Source organism: Halichoerus grypus, chromosome 5, assembly GCF_964656455.1.
Source record: "Halichoerus grypus chromosome 5, mHalGry1.hap1.1, whole genome shotgun sequence".
NCBI classification, from domain to species: Eukaryota; Metazoa; Chordata; class Mammalia; order Carnivora; family Phocidae; genus Halichoerus; species Halichoerus grypus.
This window is the reverse complement of record NC_135716.1, coordinates 621,027-636,903: the sequence shown is the minus strand read 5'-3', so window position 1 is coordinate 636,903 and position 15,877 is coordinate 621,027. Positions and strand designations below refer to the sequence as shown.

At 59.5% G+C, this 15,877-nt stretch overlaps 1 protein-coding gene across 17 annotated transcripts in view; it reads left to right on the top strand.

Moving 5' to 3' along the window:
* Positions 1-15,877, top strand: part of MROH1 (maestro heat like repeat family member 1) — a 70,053-nt gene that overhangs the window by 34,186 nt on the left and 19,990 nt on the right. For 15 of the 17 annotated variants that reach the window (XR_013447622.1, XM_078071874.1, XM_036105613.2 and 12 more), the window contains 12 exons: positions 3,626-3,699; positions 9,453-9,575; positions 11,299-11,406; positions 11,650-11,794; positions 11,988-12,028; positions 12,303-12,444; positions 12,760-12,812; positions 13,452-13,559; positions 13,882-14,001; positions 14,149-14,271; positions 15,020-15,166; positions 15,258-15,284. Coding sequence is in view for 16 of the 17 variants with exons in the window: in XM_078071874.1 (XP_077928000.1) it covers positions 3,626-3,699; positions 9,453-9,575; positions 11,299-11,406; positions 11,650-11,794; positions 11,988-12,028; positions 12,303-12,444; positions 12,760-12,812; positions 13,452-13,559; positions 13,882-14,001; positions 14,149-14,271; positions 15,020-15,166; positions 15,258-15,284 (1,211 nt within the window). In the remaining variant the exon portion in view is untranslated. The remainder of the gene's footprint in view (positions 1-3,625; positions 3,700-9,452; positions 9,576-11,298; positions 11,407-11,649; positions 11,795-11,987; positions 12,029-12,302; positions 12,445-12,759; positions 12,813-13,451; positions 13,560-13,881; positions 14,002-14,148; positions 14,272-15,019; positions 15,167-15,257; positions 15,285-15,877) is intronic. The other 2 variants (XM_036105614.2, XM_078071873.1) reach the window with 1 other exon arrangement.

Sequence of the window (15,877 nt, the reverse complement as noted above, 5' to 3'; positions counted from 1 at the left end):
TTTAAGATTTATTTATTTTAGAGCGCACACACAAGCAGGGGGAGGGGCAGCGGGAGCAGGAGAGAGAGAATCTCAAGCAGAGTCTGCACTGTGCACGGAGTCTGTCACGGGGCTCGATCCCACAACCCTGAGATCACGACCTGAGCTGAAACCAAGAGTCAGATGCTTAACCGACTGAGCCACCCACGTGCCCCTCATTCTAGTTTTTATTTATTTTTTTTTTAAAGATTTTATTTATTTACTTGACAGAGAGAGACACAGCGAGAGAGGGAACACAAGCAGGGGGAGTGGGAGAGGGAGAAGCAGGCTCCCCTCTGAGCAGGGAGCCCGATGCGGGCCTCGGTCCCAGGACCCTGGGACCATGACCTGAGCCGAAGGCAGACACTTAACGACTGAGCCCCCCAGGCGCTCTTCTGCCGTGGTCTTGGCTGCATCCGTGATCAGTGCCTGGGGCAGACTCGGTGCTGCTTTGACTGCGGTGATTTCTTTGAGTAACGGGAACACCTTGATGAAGAGATGCTTCCCTCCCGTACTGTGTGCTCAGCCGGAGCTCGTGGCTCCTGTAAAGAAGGCAGGATTGATCGTTGAGTCTTTTGCTCTTTTTGTCAGTTTTCAAGAAAATAGATTGGTTCCCTATTATCCTCTAAATGTAACTTTCTTTTTTTTTTTTTAAATCTTAAAGGCTCATATGGATGAGTAAGTTCTGTTATATTTGCTTTTTTTTTTTTTTTTTTTTTTTTTTTTAAAGATTTTTTATTTATTTATTTGACAGAGAGAGGCACAGCGAGAGAGGGAACACAAGCAGGGGGAGTGGGAGAAGGAGAAGCAGGCTTCCTGCCAAACAGGCAGCCCGATGTGGGGCTCGATCCCAGGACCCTGAGATCATGACCTGAGCCGAAGGCAGACGCTTAACGACTGAGCCACCCAGGCACCCCCTGTTATATTTGCTTTTAAAGGACGTTATTTGGGGAGGGGGTGGGGAAATAAAAGGCATTATTTTATGTCACATCTCAAAAAAAAAAGAATCCTAAGTGCTCATGGGTTGTAACGTATTTAATGGGTTGCAGTCATTGCCATTATCGAAGCTCAAATCGTATCATCTTCGGGCTGTGGGAGCCTCTTCAAGGTCTGAGTCCTTTGGCGTGGCCACTGTGGTCTTCGGCAGCTGGTGCTCTGCGCTCTTAGATAGTTCTTGCCCCCAACCTGGAATCAGCCATTTCTCCAAAAAGCCCTGTTTCCTTAGTGAGAAACTGTCCTTAAAGACCGTAGTGTGGTGCTAGGGTGCTCGTTACGTGTTGGTGGTCGCCAGGCCTCTCAGGAGAGCGAGCTGGGAGACGCTGCACTAGATGGAGGGGCGAGTGTGGGGGGCTCACGCGGACATTGCCGACTGAACACACAGGCCTTGACTTTTACTCTTTTCTCTGGTTTCGTTTTCTTTAAAGTCCAGTAATTTTACTAGAATGCCCTGGTGTTGGTCATTGTGGGTCAACACCGTGGGGAGAGCAGGGAGTCTCATCTTCGCTGTGCCCCCCCCCCCCCGGTTGCTGCCCCCACAGCCCCACTCCCACCGTAGTGGGCTCTCAGCTCAGCCGTTGCAGGCGCCCGGCTCGGGAGGCTCCTCCCCTGCACCCCGCCTGGCCGTCCCTTCTCGGCCTTAGGCTTTTAGCTCAGATGTGCCTCATTCAGAAGAGCCCCTGGACCCTGACTCCCACTCCAGACTGGGTCCCCCATTGGTGGTCTGCTTCTCCACCTCTTGTCTGCACCTTTCATGACATTCGTACAGTGTGTGATGCTCTGATCATCTGCTTGTTCTGTCTCCACTTGGGGACGGGCCATGCCTGCCTTGCTCTGTGCTGCGCCCTCAGCACGTCGTGAGGGCCTGGCTCACGGCTGGCCTCCACAGAAACCCCAGGAGCCAGTCGAAGCTGCCGGCGGCGGCACCGTGAGTCGAGTGCGGTCTCCCGTGTGGCAGGAAGACGGGGGCTGGATTGACGTCTGTCCTCGGCCCGTGCCCCCACATCCCTGGACCCTCGTGTCCCCTCGTCCCTTTTCCTGGTGGACCCTGCTCACTGCGTCAGTTTTTCTATTGGGTCGTTTGCATTCTTTGCTCTTTGTAACCGTTTCTTGGGAAATAGAAATACGAATGAAAGCTCACAGAGCACCGTGTGGTCGGCGGCATCTGTCAGCGCTGCTTTTTCACCCAGTAGGTTGTCTTCAGTGTCCTTTGGCTCACTTTTGTGCTGTGACCAGCCCACAGCCTGGACCGCACCCGTCACTCCATGTTGCCGTCCTGCACGGGCTGTCCTGGGCGTGGGTGCACTTGTGCGGACCCTCAGCTTTCTCAGCGCTGCCCAGCCGTCTCCGCAACGTGCCCGGGTCTCCAGCGCCTCTGAGTGTTTCCACTGCTCTGCAGCCTTGCTTTCACGCAGCTTTGCCCTGTCTTCATCTTTGCCGATTGGGCAGCTGTCCCTGCACCTCCCTGGCCAGCAGGTGGCGGAGTCCAGCGGCCTTGCCTTCCTGTCGGCAGTGGGGGCTCGGTCAGGTCTCTTGTCCAGTTTTCTATCGATCTTTGTTTTCCTTATCAACTTGCTGGGATTCCCTTGTGCATTGAGACATGAGTCCTCTGGTTGTGTGTTATATTTCTCTTGTCCACTTTGGTGGCCACTTTCCTGGCCTCCTCATGCGCTCCTGAGTCTCGGCAGAATCCTTTGCCACCTTCCTGTGACTCCTGCTCTGCTTTCCTACTGGGTGTTCACGAAGGGCCTTTGCAGCATCTTATCAGAGGGGCAGTTTGTCTCACAGTTGGGTCTAGAATCATGTTTTCTCGGCTTGCGCATCTCCTGTTGTGGCCAGGAGCCCACACTGGCTTTCTCACGGCCGCCACGGGGCAGAGCGTGAGCATGAACGACGGGCTCCGGGCTGTCAGAATGACCCCGTCCCATGTGGAATAAAAGTGCCATCCCTGGGGCGCCTGGTGGGCTCAGTCAGTGGAGCATGCGGCTCTTGATCTCAGGGTTGTGGGTTCGAGCCCCACGTTGGCTGTAGAGGGGACTTAAAAATAAAATCTTTAAAAATATAAATAAAGTGCTCTCCCACCGTGTGCCTCGAAGGGTCCCTGTGCTATGGGCACTCTTGTCTCTGTCCTCATTCCTGTTGGTCTCGGCCACTTCCTGACAGCCGCTCTCGGTCCCCACTTACCTGTCAGGAGACAAAGGCTGACCCTGCTGGTTTTCGGGTAGGAGGGGTCCTTAGTCCAGCAGCATCAGCATAGCCAGGAATGTGTGGAAAGTGCCCATGTAGACCTGCTAACAGGCCTGCCGGGACTGGGGTGCTGTTGGGGGCCCCACAAACCTGGCTCTGCCTGACTCAGGACACTCCCTTACCTGCTGCCTTAAATTACCTATCATCCAGCTTCTTATTGGGCAAAATAATGTTATTTGGGGAAAAGGTCATTTGTCCCCGGGAGAAAAGTAGGTGGGCCTTGCTTAAGTGCCATCCTCTCCCCCTGCTGCAGGCCAGGCTGTGGCCAGACCCTGGCAATGGGGCGTTGGGCCTCGTGGGGGTGGACGGACCAGCCAGCCTCGGTCATGGTGGGGAGACTGAACCATCTGTTCGTTTCTTGCAGCTTCTCAGATGGAAGTTAAGAAGCCCTTTATTCTGTCCTCCATGAGGCTTCCTCTTCTGGACACCAACAGCAAGGTAGATGGTGGGGTCAGCGCGAGCTCTGCTGGGAGCAGCCGCAGGAGACATGGCCGGGTTGGGGCCGGAGGTCCTCCCTGACTCAGCTAGACCTGGACATCAGAGGGAGGGTGCAGGTGCGGGTGCTGCTGAGCCGTCAGCCAGGACGCCCACATCCTACTCCTTATACAGTTAACCGCGTATGAAGTGAGGCAGGGGTCCCCGAGACCCCGTCGGGTCCGCTGATTCGCTCCAAGGGCTCCCAGAACTCACGAGAGCTGTCATGCTCACAGTTACGGTTTATCACAGGGAGAGGACCCAGACTGCCATCAGCCAGGGGAAGGGGTGCCCAGAGCAGGGCCCAGGAGGGTCCCTACTGCCCTCTCCCCGTGGAGTCGCGGGCCCCGAAGTGACAGCACATACGAGTGTTGCCAGCCGGGGAAACCCCCAGCCTCGGTGTCCAAGGTCTTTATCTGGTTCCCGTCACGCAGACCTGGTCGGCTGCCCGCATGGCTGACCTCAGTCTCCAGCCCCTCCGGAGGCCGAGCTGATACCGTGTGGCCCAGAGCCCCAGGGGAACAAGGACACTGGACTTAGGACGTCCCCGGGCTCAGTGGTGACCTCCCAGCAGCCGAAGACAGGGTTGACCCTTACTGACCCTTACTGGGGCCCCATAGGCAGGCAGGCCTGCTTACTCACAGGTCGCAGGGGTGCCCCTGCCGTCCCTGGGGGCTGCTCCAGACTTTGCACTCATCCCAGGCAGCCTGCTTTTTGGGACCTTCTGCGAGAGTTTCGAAAACTACTGAAATGGATCCCAAACCACTGAGGCCACATCTGTCGCAAGGCCCCATGCACAGCCCCCAGAGTCTCCTTTTTGGTGCTGTTGCTCAGGAACACCCCTGAAAGGGCTCCCACCATGTGCCATGGACAATGTCCGTGGCCAGGCGCACTCCACCTGATCATCCATTATGCGACCTCATTGCTCGCCCCCCAGATCTACCCCTTCCCACAGTCATTCGGGTCATGTGTGTGATGGGGGATGGCATGGAGCTGTGAGTGGCCAAGGAGGCTGGGACAGTGATATTTGACCTGAGGAGAGAGGCCTTATAAGGAAGGATCCCAGGGTGGGGGGGCATTGGGCTGGTGTCTGTGCCCATGGACTCGTGGGCTCGGGAAGAAGCGGGAGGGCCTGGGGGAGGCACTAGCTCTGGGGGTGGGGGTTTTCAGCCAAAGTGACCTGTCTGAACCTTTGAGCCACCAGGCGGGGCCATTGAGTGGGGCTGGACAGCAGGCTCAGCTCCCAGGAGTGTTGGGGCAACAGCGGCTGATTCAGGGCCCTTGCACTGAAGGGGGAGGTGGAGCCGGGATGATGGCACATGAGAGGTGCCAACCCTGAGGAGAGCTCAGTGTGGGACAGGCACGGGGCAGGGGGGACAGCACGGTGGGAGCCAGAGGAGCAACAAGTCTCGCGCCCGGGGAAGGAGGGAGGTATGGGGGACAGGAGGAGAAGGGGCCTTCCACTGAGGCCCTGAGCACATCCACAGGCTGGCGAGGTGGCCACACATGCAGCCGAGGGGCTGTGAAGAAGTGGGGGTGGGTGCAGGCACAGGTAAAGATACAGGTGTAGATGGGGTGCAGGTGTAGGTACACACAGGTGCAGATACAGGTGTAGCTGGGGTGCGGGTGTAGGTACACAGGTGCAGGCACAGGTGCAGATACAGGTGTAGATGGGGTGCGGGTGTAGGTACACACAGGTGCAGGCACAGGTGCAGATACAGGTGTAGATGGGGTGCGGGTGTAGGTACACACAGGTGCAGGCACAGGTGCAGATACAGGTGTAGATGGGGTGCGGGTGTAGGTACACACAGGTGCAGGCACAGGTGCAGATACCCGGGTAGATGGGGTGCGGGTGTAGGTACACACAGGTGCAGGCACAGGTGCAGATGCAGGTGTGGATGGGGTGCGGGTGTAGGTACACACAGGTGCAGGCACAGGTGCACATACATGTGTAGATGGGGTGCGGGTGTAGGTACACACAGGTGCAGGCACAGGTGCAGATACAGGTGTAGATGGGGTGCGGGTGTAGGTACACACAGGTGCAGGCACAGGTGCAGATGCAGGTGTAGCTGGGGTGCGGGTGTAGGTACACACAGGTGCAGGCACAGGTGCAGATGCAGGTGTAGCTGGGGTGCGGGTGTAGGTACACACAGGTGCAGGCACAGGTGCACATACAGGTGTAGCTGGGGTGCGGGTGTAGGTACACACAGGTGCAGGCACAGGTGCAGATACAGGTGTAGCTGGGGTGCGGGTGTAGGTACACACAGGTGCAGGCACAGGTGCAGATACAGGTGTAGATGGGGTGCGGGTGTAGGTACACACAGGTGCAGGCACAGGTGCAGATACAGGTGTAGATGGGGTGCGGGTGTAGGTACACACAGGTGCAGGCACAGGTGCAGATACAGGTGTAGCTGGGGTGCGGGTGTAGGTACACACAGGTGCAGGCACAGGTGCAGATACAGGTGTAGCTGGGGTGCGGGTGTAGATACACACAGGTGCAGGCACAGGTGCAGATACAGGTGTAGATGGGTGGGTGTAGGTACACACAGGTGCAGGCACAGGTGCAGATACAGGTGTAGATGGGGTGCGGGTGTAGGTACACACAGGTGCAGGCACAGGTGCAGATACAGGTGTAGATGGGTGGGTGTAGGTACACACAGGTGCAGGCACAGGTGCAGATACCGGTGTAGCTGGGGTGCGGGTGTAGGTACACACAGGTGCAGGCACAGGTGCAGATGCAGGTGTAGCTGGGGTGCGGGTGTAGGTACACACAGGTGCAGGCACAGGTGTAGATACAGGTGTAGATGGGGTGCGGGTGTAGGTACACACAGGTGCAGGCACAGGTGCACATACAGGTGTAGATGGGGTGCGGGTGTAGGTACACACAGGTGCAGGCACAGGTGCAGATACAGGTGTAGCTGGGGTGCGGGTGTAGGTACACACAGGTGCAGGCACAGGTGCAGATGCAGGTGTAGGTGGGGTGCGGGTGTAGGTACACACAGGTGCAGGCACAGGTGCACATACAGGTGTAGATGGGTGTAGGTACACACAGGTGCAGGCACAGGTGCAGATGCAGGTGTAGATGGGGTGCGGGTGTAGGTACACACAGGTGCAGGCACAGGTGCAGATACAGGTGTAGCTGGGGTGCAGGTGTAGGTACACACAGGTGCAGGCACAGGTGCAGATGCAGGTGTAGCTGGGGTGCGGGTGTAGGTACACACAGGTGCAGGCACAGGTGCAGATGCAGGTGTAGGTGGGGTGCGGGTGTAGGTACACACAGGTGCAGGCACAGGTGCACATACAGGTGTAGATGGGTGGGTGTAGGTACACACAGGTGCAGGCACAGGTGCAGATGCAGGTGTGGATGGGGTGCGGGTGTAGGTACACACAGGTGCAGGCACAGGTGCAGATACAGGTGTAGATGGGGTGCGGGTGTAGGTACACACAGGTGCAGGCACAGGTGCAGATGCAGGTGTAGCTGGGGTGCGGGTGTAGGTACACACAGGTGCAGGCACAGGTGCAGATGCAGGTGTAGCTGGGGTGCGGGTGTAGGTACACACAGGTGCAGGCACAGGTGCACATACAGGTGTAGCTGGGGTGCGGGTGTAGGTACACACAGGTGCAGGCACAGGTGCAGATGCAGGTGTAGCTGGGGTGCGGGTGTAGGTACACACAGGTGCAGGCACAGGTGCAGATACAGGTGTAGCTGGGGTGCGGGTGTAGGTACACACAGGTGCAGGCACAGGTGCAGATACAGGTGTAGATGGGGTGCGGGTGTAGGTACACACAGGTGCAGGCACAGGTGCACATACAGGTGTAGATGGGGTGCGGGTGTAGGTACACACAGGTGCAGGCACAGGTGCAGATACAGGTGTAGCTGGGGTGCGGGTGTAGGTACACACAGGTGCAGGCACAGGTGCAGATACAGGTGTAGCTGGGGTGCGGGTGTAGGTACACACAGGTGCAGGCACAGGTGCAGATACAGGTGTAGATGGGTGGGTGTAGGTACACACAGGTGCAGGCACAGGTGCAGATACAGGTGTAGCTGGGGTGCGGGTGTAGGTACACACAGGTGCAGGCACAGGTGCAGATACAGGTGTAGATGGGTGGGTGTAGGTACACACAGGTGCAGGCACAGGTGCAGATACCGGTGTAGCTGGGGTGCGGGTGTAGGTACACACAGGTGCAGGCACAGGTGCAGATGCAGGTGTAGCTGGGGTGCGGGTGTAGGTACACACAGGTGCAGGCACAGGTGTAGATACAGGTGTAGATGGGGTGCGGGTGTAGGTACACACAGGTGCAGGCACAGGTGCACATACAGGTGTAGATGGGGTGCGGGTGTAGGTACACACAGGTGCAGGCACAGGTGCAGATACAGGTGTAGCTGGGGTGCGGGTGTAGGTACACACAGGTGCAGGCACAGGTGCAGATGCAGGTGTAGGTGGGGTGCGGGTGTAGGTACACACAGGTGCAGGCACAGGTGCACATACAGGTGTAGATGGGTGTAGGTACACACAGGTGCAGGCACAGGTGCAGATGCAGGTGTAGATGGGGTGCGGGTGTAGGTACACACAGGTGCAGGCACAGGTGCAGATACAGGTGTAGCTGGGGTGCAGGTGTAGGTACACACAGGTGCAGGCACAGGTGCAGATGCAGGTGTAGCTGGGGTGCGGGTGTAGGTACACACAGGTGCAGGCACAGGTGCAGATGCAGGTGTAGGTGGGGTGCGGGTGTAGGTACACACAGGTGCAGGCACAGGTGCACATACAGGTGTAGATGGGTGGGTGTAGGTACACACAGGTGCAGGCACAGGTGCAGATGCAGGTGTAGGTGGGGTGCAGGTGTAGGTACACACAGGTGCAGGCACAGGTGCAGATACAGGTGTAGATGGGTGGGTGTAGGTACACACAGGTGCAGACACAGGTGCAGATGCAGGTGTAGATGGGGTGCGGGTGTAGGTACACACAGGTGCAGGCACAGGTGCAGATACAGGTGTAGCTGGGGTGCAGGTGTAGGTACACACAGGTGCAGGCACAGGTGCAGATACAGGTGTAGATGGGTGGGTGTAGGTACACAGGTGCAGGCACAGGTGCAGATACAGGTGTAGATGGGGTGCGGGTGTAGGTACACACAGGTGCAGGCACAGGTGCAGATACAGGTGTAGCTGGGGTGCGGGTGTAGGTACACACAGGTGCAGGCACAGGTGCAGATACAGGTGTAGCTGGGGTGCAGGTGTAGGTACACACAGGTGCAGGCACAGGTGCAGATACAGGTGTAGATGGGTGGGTGTAGGTACACAGGTGCAGGCACAGGTGCAGATACAGGTGTAGATGGGTGGGTGTAGGTACACACAGGTGCAGACACAGGTGCAGATGCAGGTGTAGATGGGGTGCGGGTGTAGGTACACACAGGTGCAGGCACAGGTGCAGATACAGGTGTAGGTGGGGTGCGGGTGTAGGTACACACAGGTGCAGGCACAGGTGCAGATACAGGTGTAGCTGGGGTGCAGGTGTAGGTACACACAGGTGCAGGCACAGGTGCAGATACAGGTGTAGATGGGTGGGTGTAGGTACACAGGTGCAGGCACAGGTGCGTGTGGTACAAAGTGGGTGTACGGGAGGGAAGGGCAAGATTCCTGTCTCCCAACTGGACTGTCGTGGCTCCATCCGGGACTCTTCCTCTGAGGCCCCTGTCTGACCTCCGTTGGTCCTGGGCAGGTGAAGCGGGCCGTGGTGCAGGTGATCAGCGCCATGGCCCACCATGGCTACCTGGAACAGCCTGGAGGAGAGGCGATGGTGGAGTACATTGTGCAGCAGTGTGCACTGCCCCCCGAGATGGAGGTAAGAGGGTGCCCCCCACCTATCCGCTCTGGAGCTCAGGAGCCATCGGCCTTCTGTGAGGCAGCGTGGTCATCAGAACCTGCACAACCCCAGCTGGGGGGGCGGGGTGCGTGGGTGGGTGTGTGGGTCTCAGTCTGTGGGCTGAGCACCTCTCTTGTTTCTGCGCTGGGGCCTCTACATCTTTAGTGCTTCACTCATTAGCTCCCAAGACTCAGAAGAGAGAGGCAGAACAGATACTTGGCTCTCTTTGGGGCTTTTCTATTGAAAAAGTTACTAAGCAAATCCAAGTTTCTTCTTGAGGGAGAGCAAGGTAGATGGCATAAACACAGGCGTGACTGGGTGGTCTCGATGTCATGGCCTTGAGCCTGCCCTGGGCCCGGTCTCTCAGGCCCACAGAGCCACCCTGCCTGCCCAGGTCAGCTCAGAGCTATATGTCCCCACCTGGAACTCTGTGTTTAGGTTGCAACACTGGAGTTTAGCCAGAGTGAGTGAATGCTGCCACCTTGCCTCTGAAACGGCTGTTGCGGCCCTCAGCCCTCGGTAAGGGGCCCAGCTTGGCGCTGTTCCCACAGGCCTTGGGAGGCTGGGTCCCCTGCTGCTTTGGCCCATTTTGGCCTCTGCATTTTCACAGCCACTTTGGGGCTGTTGGGCATACACTGGAGAGAATCAAGATCTCTGTTTTAGTCTATTAGTTCCCAGTATTGGGGGGGTTGAAGATTTCTTTTAGGATATTAAAATTTTTCTAGGTGAATAGTTTTTCATGGCCATTGCGGGCTTATAATTTTACTGTATTGTCTATTGTGAATCTGGCCAGGTTTATTCCTGCTGTTAAGAGTTTGTTGAGAGGGGTGCCTGGCTGGCTTAGTCGGTGGAGCATGCAACTCTTAATGTCAGGGTTGTGGGTTCAAGCCCCACGCTGGGTGCAGACATGACTTAAATAAATAAAATCATTTAAAAAAATGTTTGTTGAGATATTTTTCTTGACCTAATAGATGGTCAGGCTTTCTAAGTTGTTCATGTTTGTTTGGGATGAAGTTCTGGCTATGTTTTTAGAGCATGCTTTAAAACTTGTTACTCAAGGCCTAAACATCCCTATTTTCTCTACTTGACCTTTGATCTCTAAGGGAGAAGCCGTGGGTCTCCTACAGTCATTGCATTTTGGCCATTTCTCTTTGTTGTTCAGTGTTTGCTTTTTGGTATTTCAAAGCATGAATGGGAGGCTCAGACAGAACATGTAGCAAACAGGTCATTTTCTTGCAAGGAACCTTCCTAGGGAGCCGGGCTGTGGACGCTCTCTCTCCCGAGAAACTGTCAGCTGACTCAGGCTGCAGAAGCTGTAGCCTGTTCTTGGAAGAAAATGGGGGTTTTCCCAGGTGACTGTCATTTCCACCAGGCCGTCCCATGTCTACGGACGGCACAGGGCCGCAGTCAAGGATAAAGTGGTTTCTTACAGAGTCTGTGGCTGGTAGGGAAAGCTCACTGTCTCTGTCGTTCTGGAGACTGGAACTAAGCCAGCTGGTCTGGTTTCCTTGGGCACTTTTAGTGCAGAGTGTGTTACCTGCCCGTGGTGGGCGACATGGCATCCGCTGTGGAGGCTGCGCAGGGTCTGCCCTGTTCGCATACAGGCTGGGTCCTCACGGCCCCGAGCCCACAGCCGAGCAGCCTTGGAGAGCAGAGCGGTGCAGCCCCATGCATGGCCTGCCCCTGCTCCCCCCCCCCCCAGCCTCGGAAGCTGGGCCCCGACAGCGAGGACCTCGCAACGGACAGTGTGCGGGCCATCAGCATCAGCACCCTCTACCTGGTCAGCACCACCGTGGACAGGATGAGCGACGTGAGTGTGTGCGCCCGCCCCGTAGCCAGCGCCCCGGCACCTGACTGACCACTGCCCTCCTGACCTTGTGGCCCAGGGACTGTTGAACCCAGTGGTGGGCAAGCCGCAGGGGCAGGGGTGCTCTCCGGGCCACCTCCCCGAACCTCCCCGAGCCCCTGTGGTGCCTGGGGGGAGCTCCTGGCTGTGTTTGCCCCTGCAGCCTGCACTCCCGAGGTGCTACACAGACCACGGCTCTGCCTCCAGGTCCTCTGGCCCTACCTGCTCGAGTTCCTCACACCCGTGCGCTTCACCGGGGCGCTCACCCCGCTCTGCAAGAGCCTGGTGCACCTGGCCCAGAAGAGGCAGGAGGTGGGGGCCGATGCCTTCCTCATCCAGTACGACAGCAACGGTGCGCCCTGCCCCCCACCATGTCATCCTCACCCCGGAGCTCGCCCTTGGAGCTCACCCTTGAACCCGGCCTCTTCCCGCCAGCAGCCCCGCCCCCCGACTCCACCCCACCCCACCCCACCCCAGGGGGCAGTCAGGGGCCGGGGCTCTGTGGGCAGGCAGCCCCCTGAGAATTTCTACCGCCTCCTTTCCAGTGACCCTCCCTTCGCCCTACGCCCTAACCACGAGACTTCTGGTGAGCATCACACTCCGCGTGCTGTGGTGGCTGTGCCCCCCGCCCCGAACCAGCACAGCACACTGAGGGAGTCGGGGGGAGTGGGCTCGCCCTTGGTCCCTGTGTCCCTGCCTCATGCTGTCTCGCAGAGGGGCCAGTCCGGTGCTCCCCGTGGGGTTTTGGGGGAGCTGTGTCTCAGAGCCCCCCCACCTCCCGCCGTCGGGCAGCCTCTCGGGGCTCACGTGGGGCGTGGTGGCCCCTGGAGTGCCTGGAGCTCCCACCTGTACTCCGTCAGACTGTGTCCTCCAACCCCTACCTGGGGGACGGCCGCGGGGCTGCCGCGCTGCGCCTCTTGGACGTCCTGCGTCACAGCATTCACCCTTCACTGGGGCAGCGCTGGGCGACCGCCATTCCCCTGCTGCTGGAGCATCTGGACGGTGAGCCACAGGGACGTGGGTGGCCCTCCTCCCCCTCTGACCCCATGTTTGCCAGTTTGCGTCCAGGTTGGCTTTTGGGGACCAGAGTTTTTTAAGTTGGAGGAAACGGCCTCCCCTAAGTTTCAAGGACATGGGGCTGGAAAGGTGTCCCTGCTGGGTGTCACCCAGGAGCGTCTGGGCTGTGGGAGCCGCCTGTCCCGAACACAGGGCGCGGCCTATCTGGAAGGCGCTGGGCAGGGACCTAGGCCTGGGTCTCTGAATGCCACTCCTACTTGCCGGGACGGGCCAGGCTGACCACGTGACTGGTCATTTCAGAACGTACTGAGGAAACCCTGTCCCAGAAGGAGTGGGAGGAGAAGCTCCTGGCGGTGAGAACGAGGAGACCGAGGGTGTGGCCTGTGTTGGGCGTGCAGGGCTGTCGTGGGTCGGGACAGCTCAGGGCAGGACATGCTAGTGGGCACCTCTAGGGTCGTGATGCCCGCCTTGACCTTGCAGTGTGGCTGGGGGCGGAGCGGGGCGGCAGGTGGGTGTCTCTGGGGTGAGGACTGTCTCCCGCCCTCGCACACTGCACACGCTGCCGAGACAGGGCCACCGTGTTACAGGGGCTCTGAGCTTCTCCAGCCCGGGAGCCTTCTGTCCTGCCTCCTGCCTGGCCCATTGCGCGTTTGGCCGCCCAGGGTGTGCCCTGCCGAGGCTCGAAGGTCGTCTGCAGACGGCACACGACCACCCCGAGGTCACTGCGTGTGACGTCTTCGGGCCCCAGTTCCCTCCCCAGCCGGCCTGGTGAAGGGCGCACTCCCGGCCCCTCACTGCCATGGCCCCTGCCCACAGTTCCTTCGGGACACTCTGCCCTCCCCAGCCGGCCCGGTGAAGGGCGCACTCCCGGCCCCTCACTGCCATGGCCCCTGCCCACAGTTCCTTCGGGCCCCAGTTCCCTCCCCAGCCAGCCCGATGAAGGCTGCGCTCCGGCCCCTCAGGCCCCTCACTGCCGTAGCCCCTGCCCGCAGTTCCTTCGGGACACTCTGGCTGTTGCGTCTGACAACACGTGGACCTGCCAGCTGAGCCTGGAGATGTGCAGACAGCTGTCCTGCTACGACGCGGAGCCCCGGGAGAAGGTGCGCAGGGGGGGTGCCCCGGGAGGAGGGGTCCTGGGTGTGGTCCTAGGCTCCCCGCTTCCTATGCCTTGACTCTGGGGCACTTTCTGCCCGAATCTGTCTCTGGTGGCCTGTGGGCCTGACAGAGCGTCCGCCTGGTGGCTGACGGCTGGGACAGGCACGAGCCCGTTGTCCCCACCTCCCGCTCCTCAAGACGCTGCCCAGAACTCACCTGGTCTTTGCAGTGGCCACTGGCGTGGGCTCCCGGCAGCCCCTGCCACGTCCGGTTGGCGCTCCCGCACCCGGGCCTCAGGCACAGCCGTGTTCCTCGGCTCTGTTGCAGAACTTCCTGTATAAATGCATCGGAACCACGCTGGGTGCCGCCTCGAGCAAGGACGTGGTGAGGAAGCAGCTGCAGGAGCTGCTGGAGACAGCCAGACACCAGGAGGAGGCTGAGCGCGAGGTGGCTGCCGCCCCCCCGGGAGGCCTCTCCGCCCCCGCAGGCACTCGGCGCGTGCACGGTGCCTGTGTGTGCAAGGATGTGTGTGCCGGGTGTTCCTTTCCATCCCTGCCCTGGCCCAGGCGTGAGCGCACCCGTGTGCCTCCCTAGGGCCTCGCCTGTTGCTTTGGGATCTGTGCCATCTCTCACCTGGATGATGTCCTGGCCCAGCTGGAGAACTTCATGAGGTCGGATGTGTTCAGAAAATCCACCGGCATTTTCAACATTTTCAAGGTACAGGGGTCGGGGCGACAGCTAGGGGGGCACCTGGGGCGGGACTGGCCTGTGCTTGTGTCTTGGCCTTGGTGCCGTGATTGTGGCCCTGGGGCTGGGCGTTCCAGAGTTCCCTGGGCTCAGGGTCCCCTGCAGGTTGGGGGTGGTCCACACTTCCTTGTGGGTGGGGCCGGTGTGGGGGGCACCCCCCCAGCTGGTACCAAGGAGCAGGCAGCCCTCTGCTAGCCGTGGGCTCTGATGGGCCTGTCCTCCTGCTGCCTGTGTGTCCTCTGCCCCCGGGGCCAGTGGCGGCTGCATTCCTGGGGAGCGTGACTCAGGAGGCACAGACCGCCGCCTCCGTGGCAGCCCTTGGGGCCAGCTTTTCTGTCTCCCGGTGCTTGTTGTAATTTCAGAATCCGCGGGGGTCCGAGGATGGAGGGGCTGCAGTGCAGCCACCAGAGAGACGGGGACCCTGCCTCCGGCCCTTCTGTTGCCTCTCATCCCACTCTCCCTTCTGCATGGTCCCCGACTCGGTCCTTTCCCTTCTGCCACATGGTCCCCAGCAGGCCCGAGCCTGGCCTGCCTGGCCTGTTCTGCTGTCCCCGCCGGAGGGACTCTCTCTGGGGTCAGGTGGCACCGTCCACCCCTTCGGTGATGCCTCAGACGTTGCTGACCAGCTCTGCCCTTCTTCCAGAGGGACTTGGGGACTCTGTTGGGGGGCATGGAATGTACTCTGACTGAGGCCCTGCCAACTCCTCTGGCCTCTCAGGACCGAAGTGAGAACGAGGTGGAAAAGCTGAAGAGCACCCTGATCCTGTGTTACGGCCACGTGGCGGCACAGGCCCCCCGGGAGCTGGTGCTGGCCAAGGTGGAGTCGGACATCCTCCGGAATATATTCCAGTACTTCAGCACCAAGGTGGGCGCCCGGCACGCCGCCTGTGCGGGGGTGCTGGAGGGGGCTGCCGCCAGGGTCGCATGTGTTAATTCCTGTCACTTTTGTTGTTCAGGTTCTGGGAATAAAGGTAGAGACCAAGGTACAGTGTGTAGGAGTTAAGTGGGGACTATGCCTTTTCTCTCTTCTCTGGGCTGTGCTGGCCGTGAGCTTCAGGGGCAGAAGCCAGGGGGACAGGCCCCGGGGCTCCCTGCTCCCAGTCCACGGGGATGGCTTTCTGGAGCATCGCACCAGGGCCCGTCCCCACTCACCTGGGAGCAGCGGCCCTCCGCTTGCGGCCAGGATGGGGGCCCAGGAGCTAGTGCTCTGGCCTGGGCCCCGATGGCGGGTGGACAGAAGGATGGACTTCTGAGCGGCTGGGTGGCAGGCCCTCGGGCTGGGGCTCTGCTCCCTGATGCTCACGGGGCTCACCTCTCGGTGAGTTCTAAAGCCAGTGATGACTGTCAGGCCCTCTGGCCTCACTAACATGCCGCCTCTTAGGGATCTCTGGCACTAACGTGGTCACACCTCCCTAGGAGCAGCCAGGCTTTTCCCTTGAAGAGCAGACCCTCTCGGGTCTCCTGGGGTTGGCAGGGGGGCAGGATATTCTCATAGTTGTCTCTTTTTCTGGCCCTTCGTGTCCCCAGGACAGCACCCTGCACCCCCTTTCCTGAGCACCCCCAGAGGCCGAGTTGG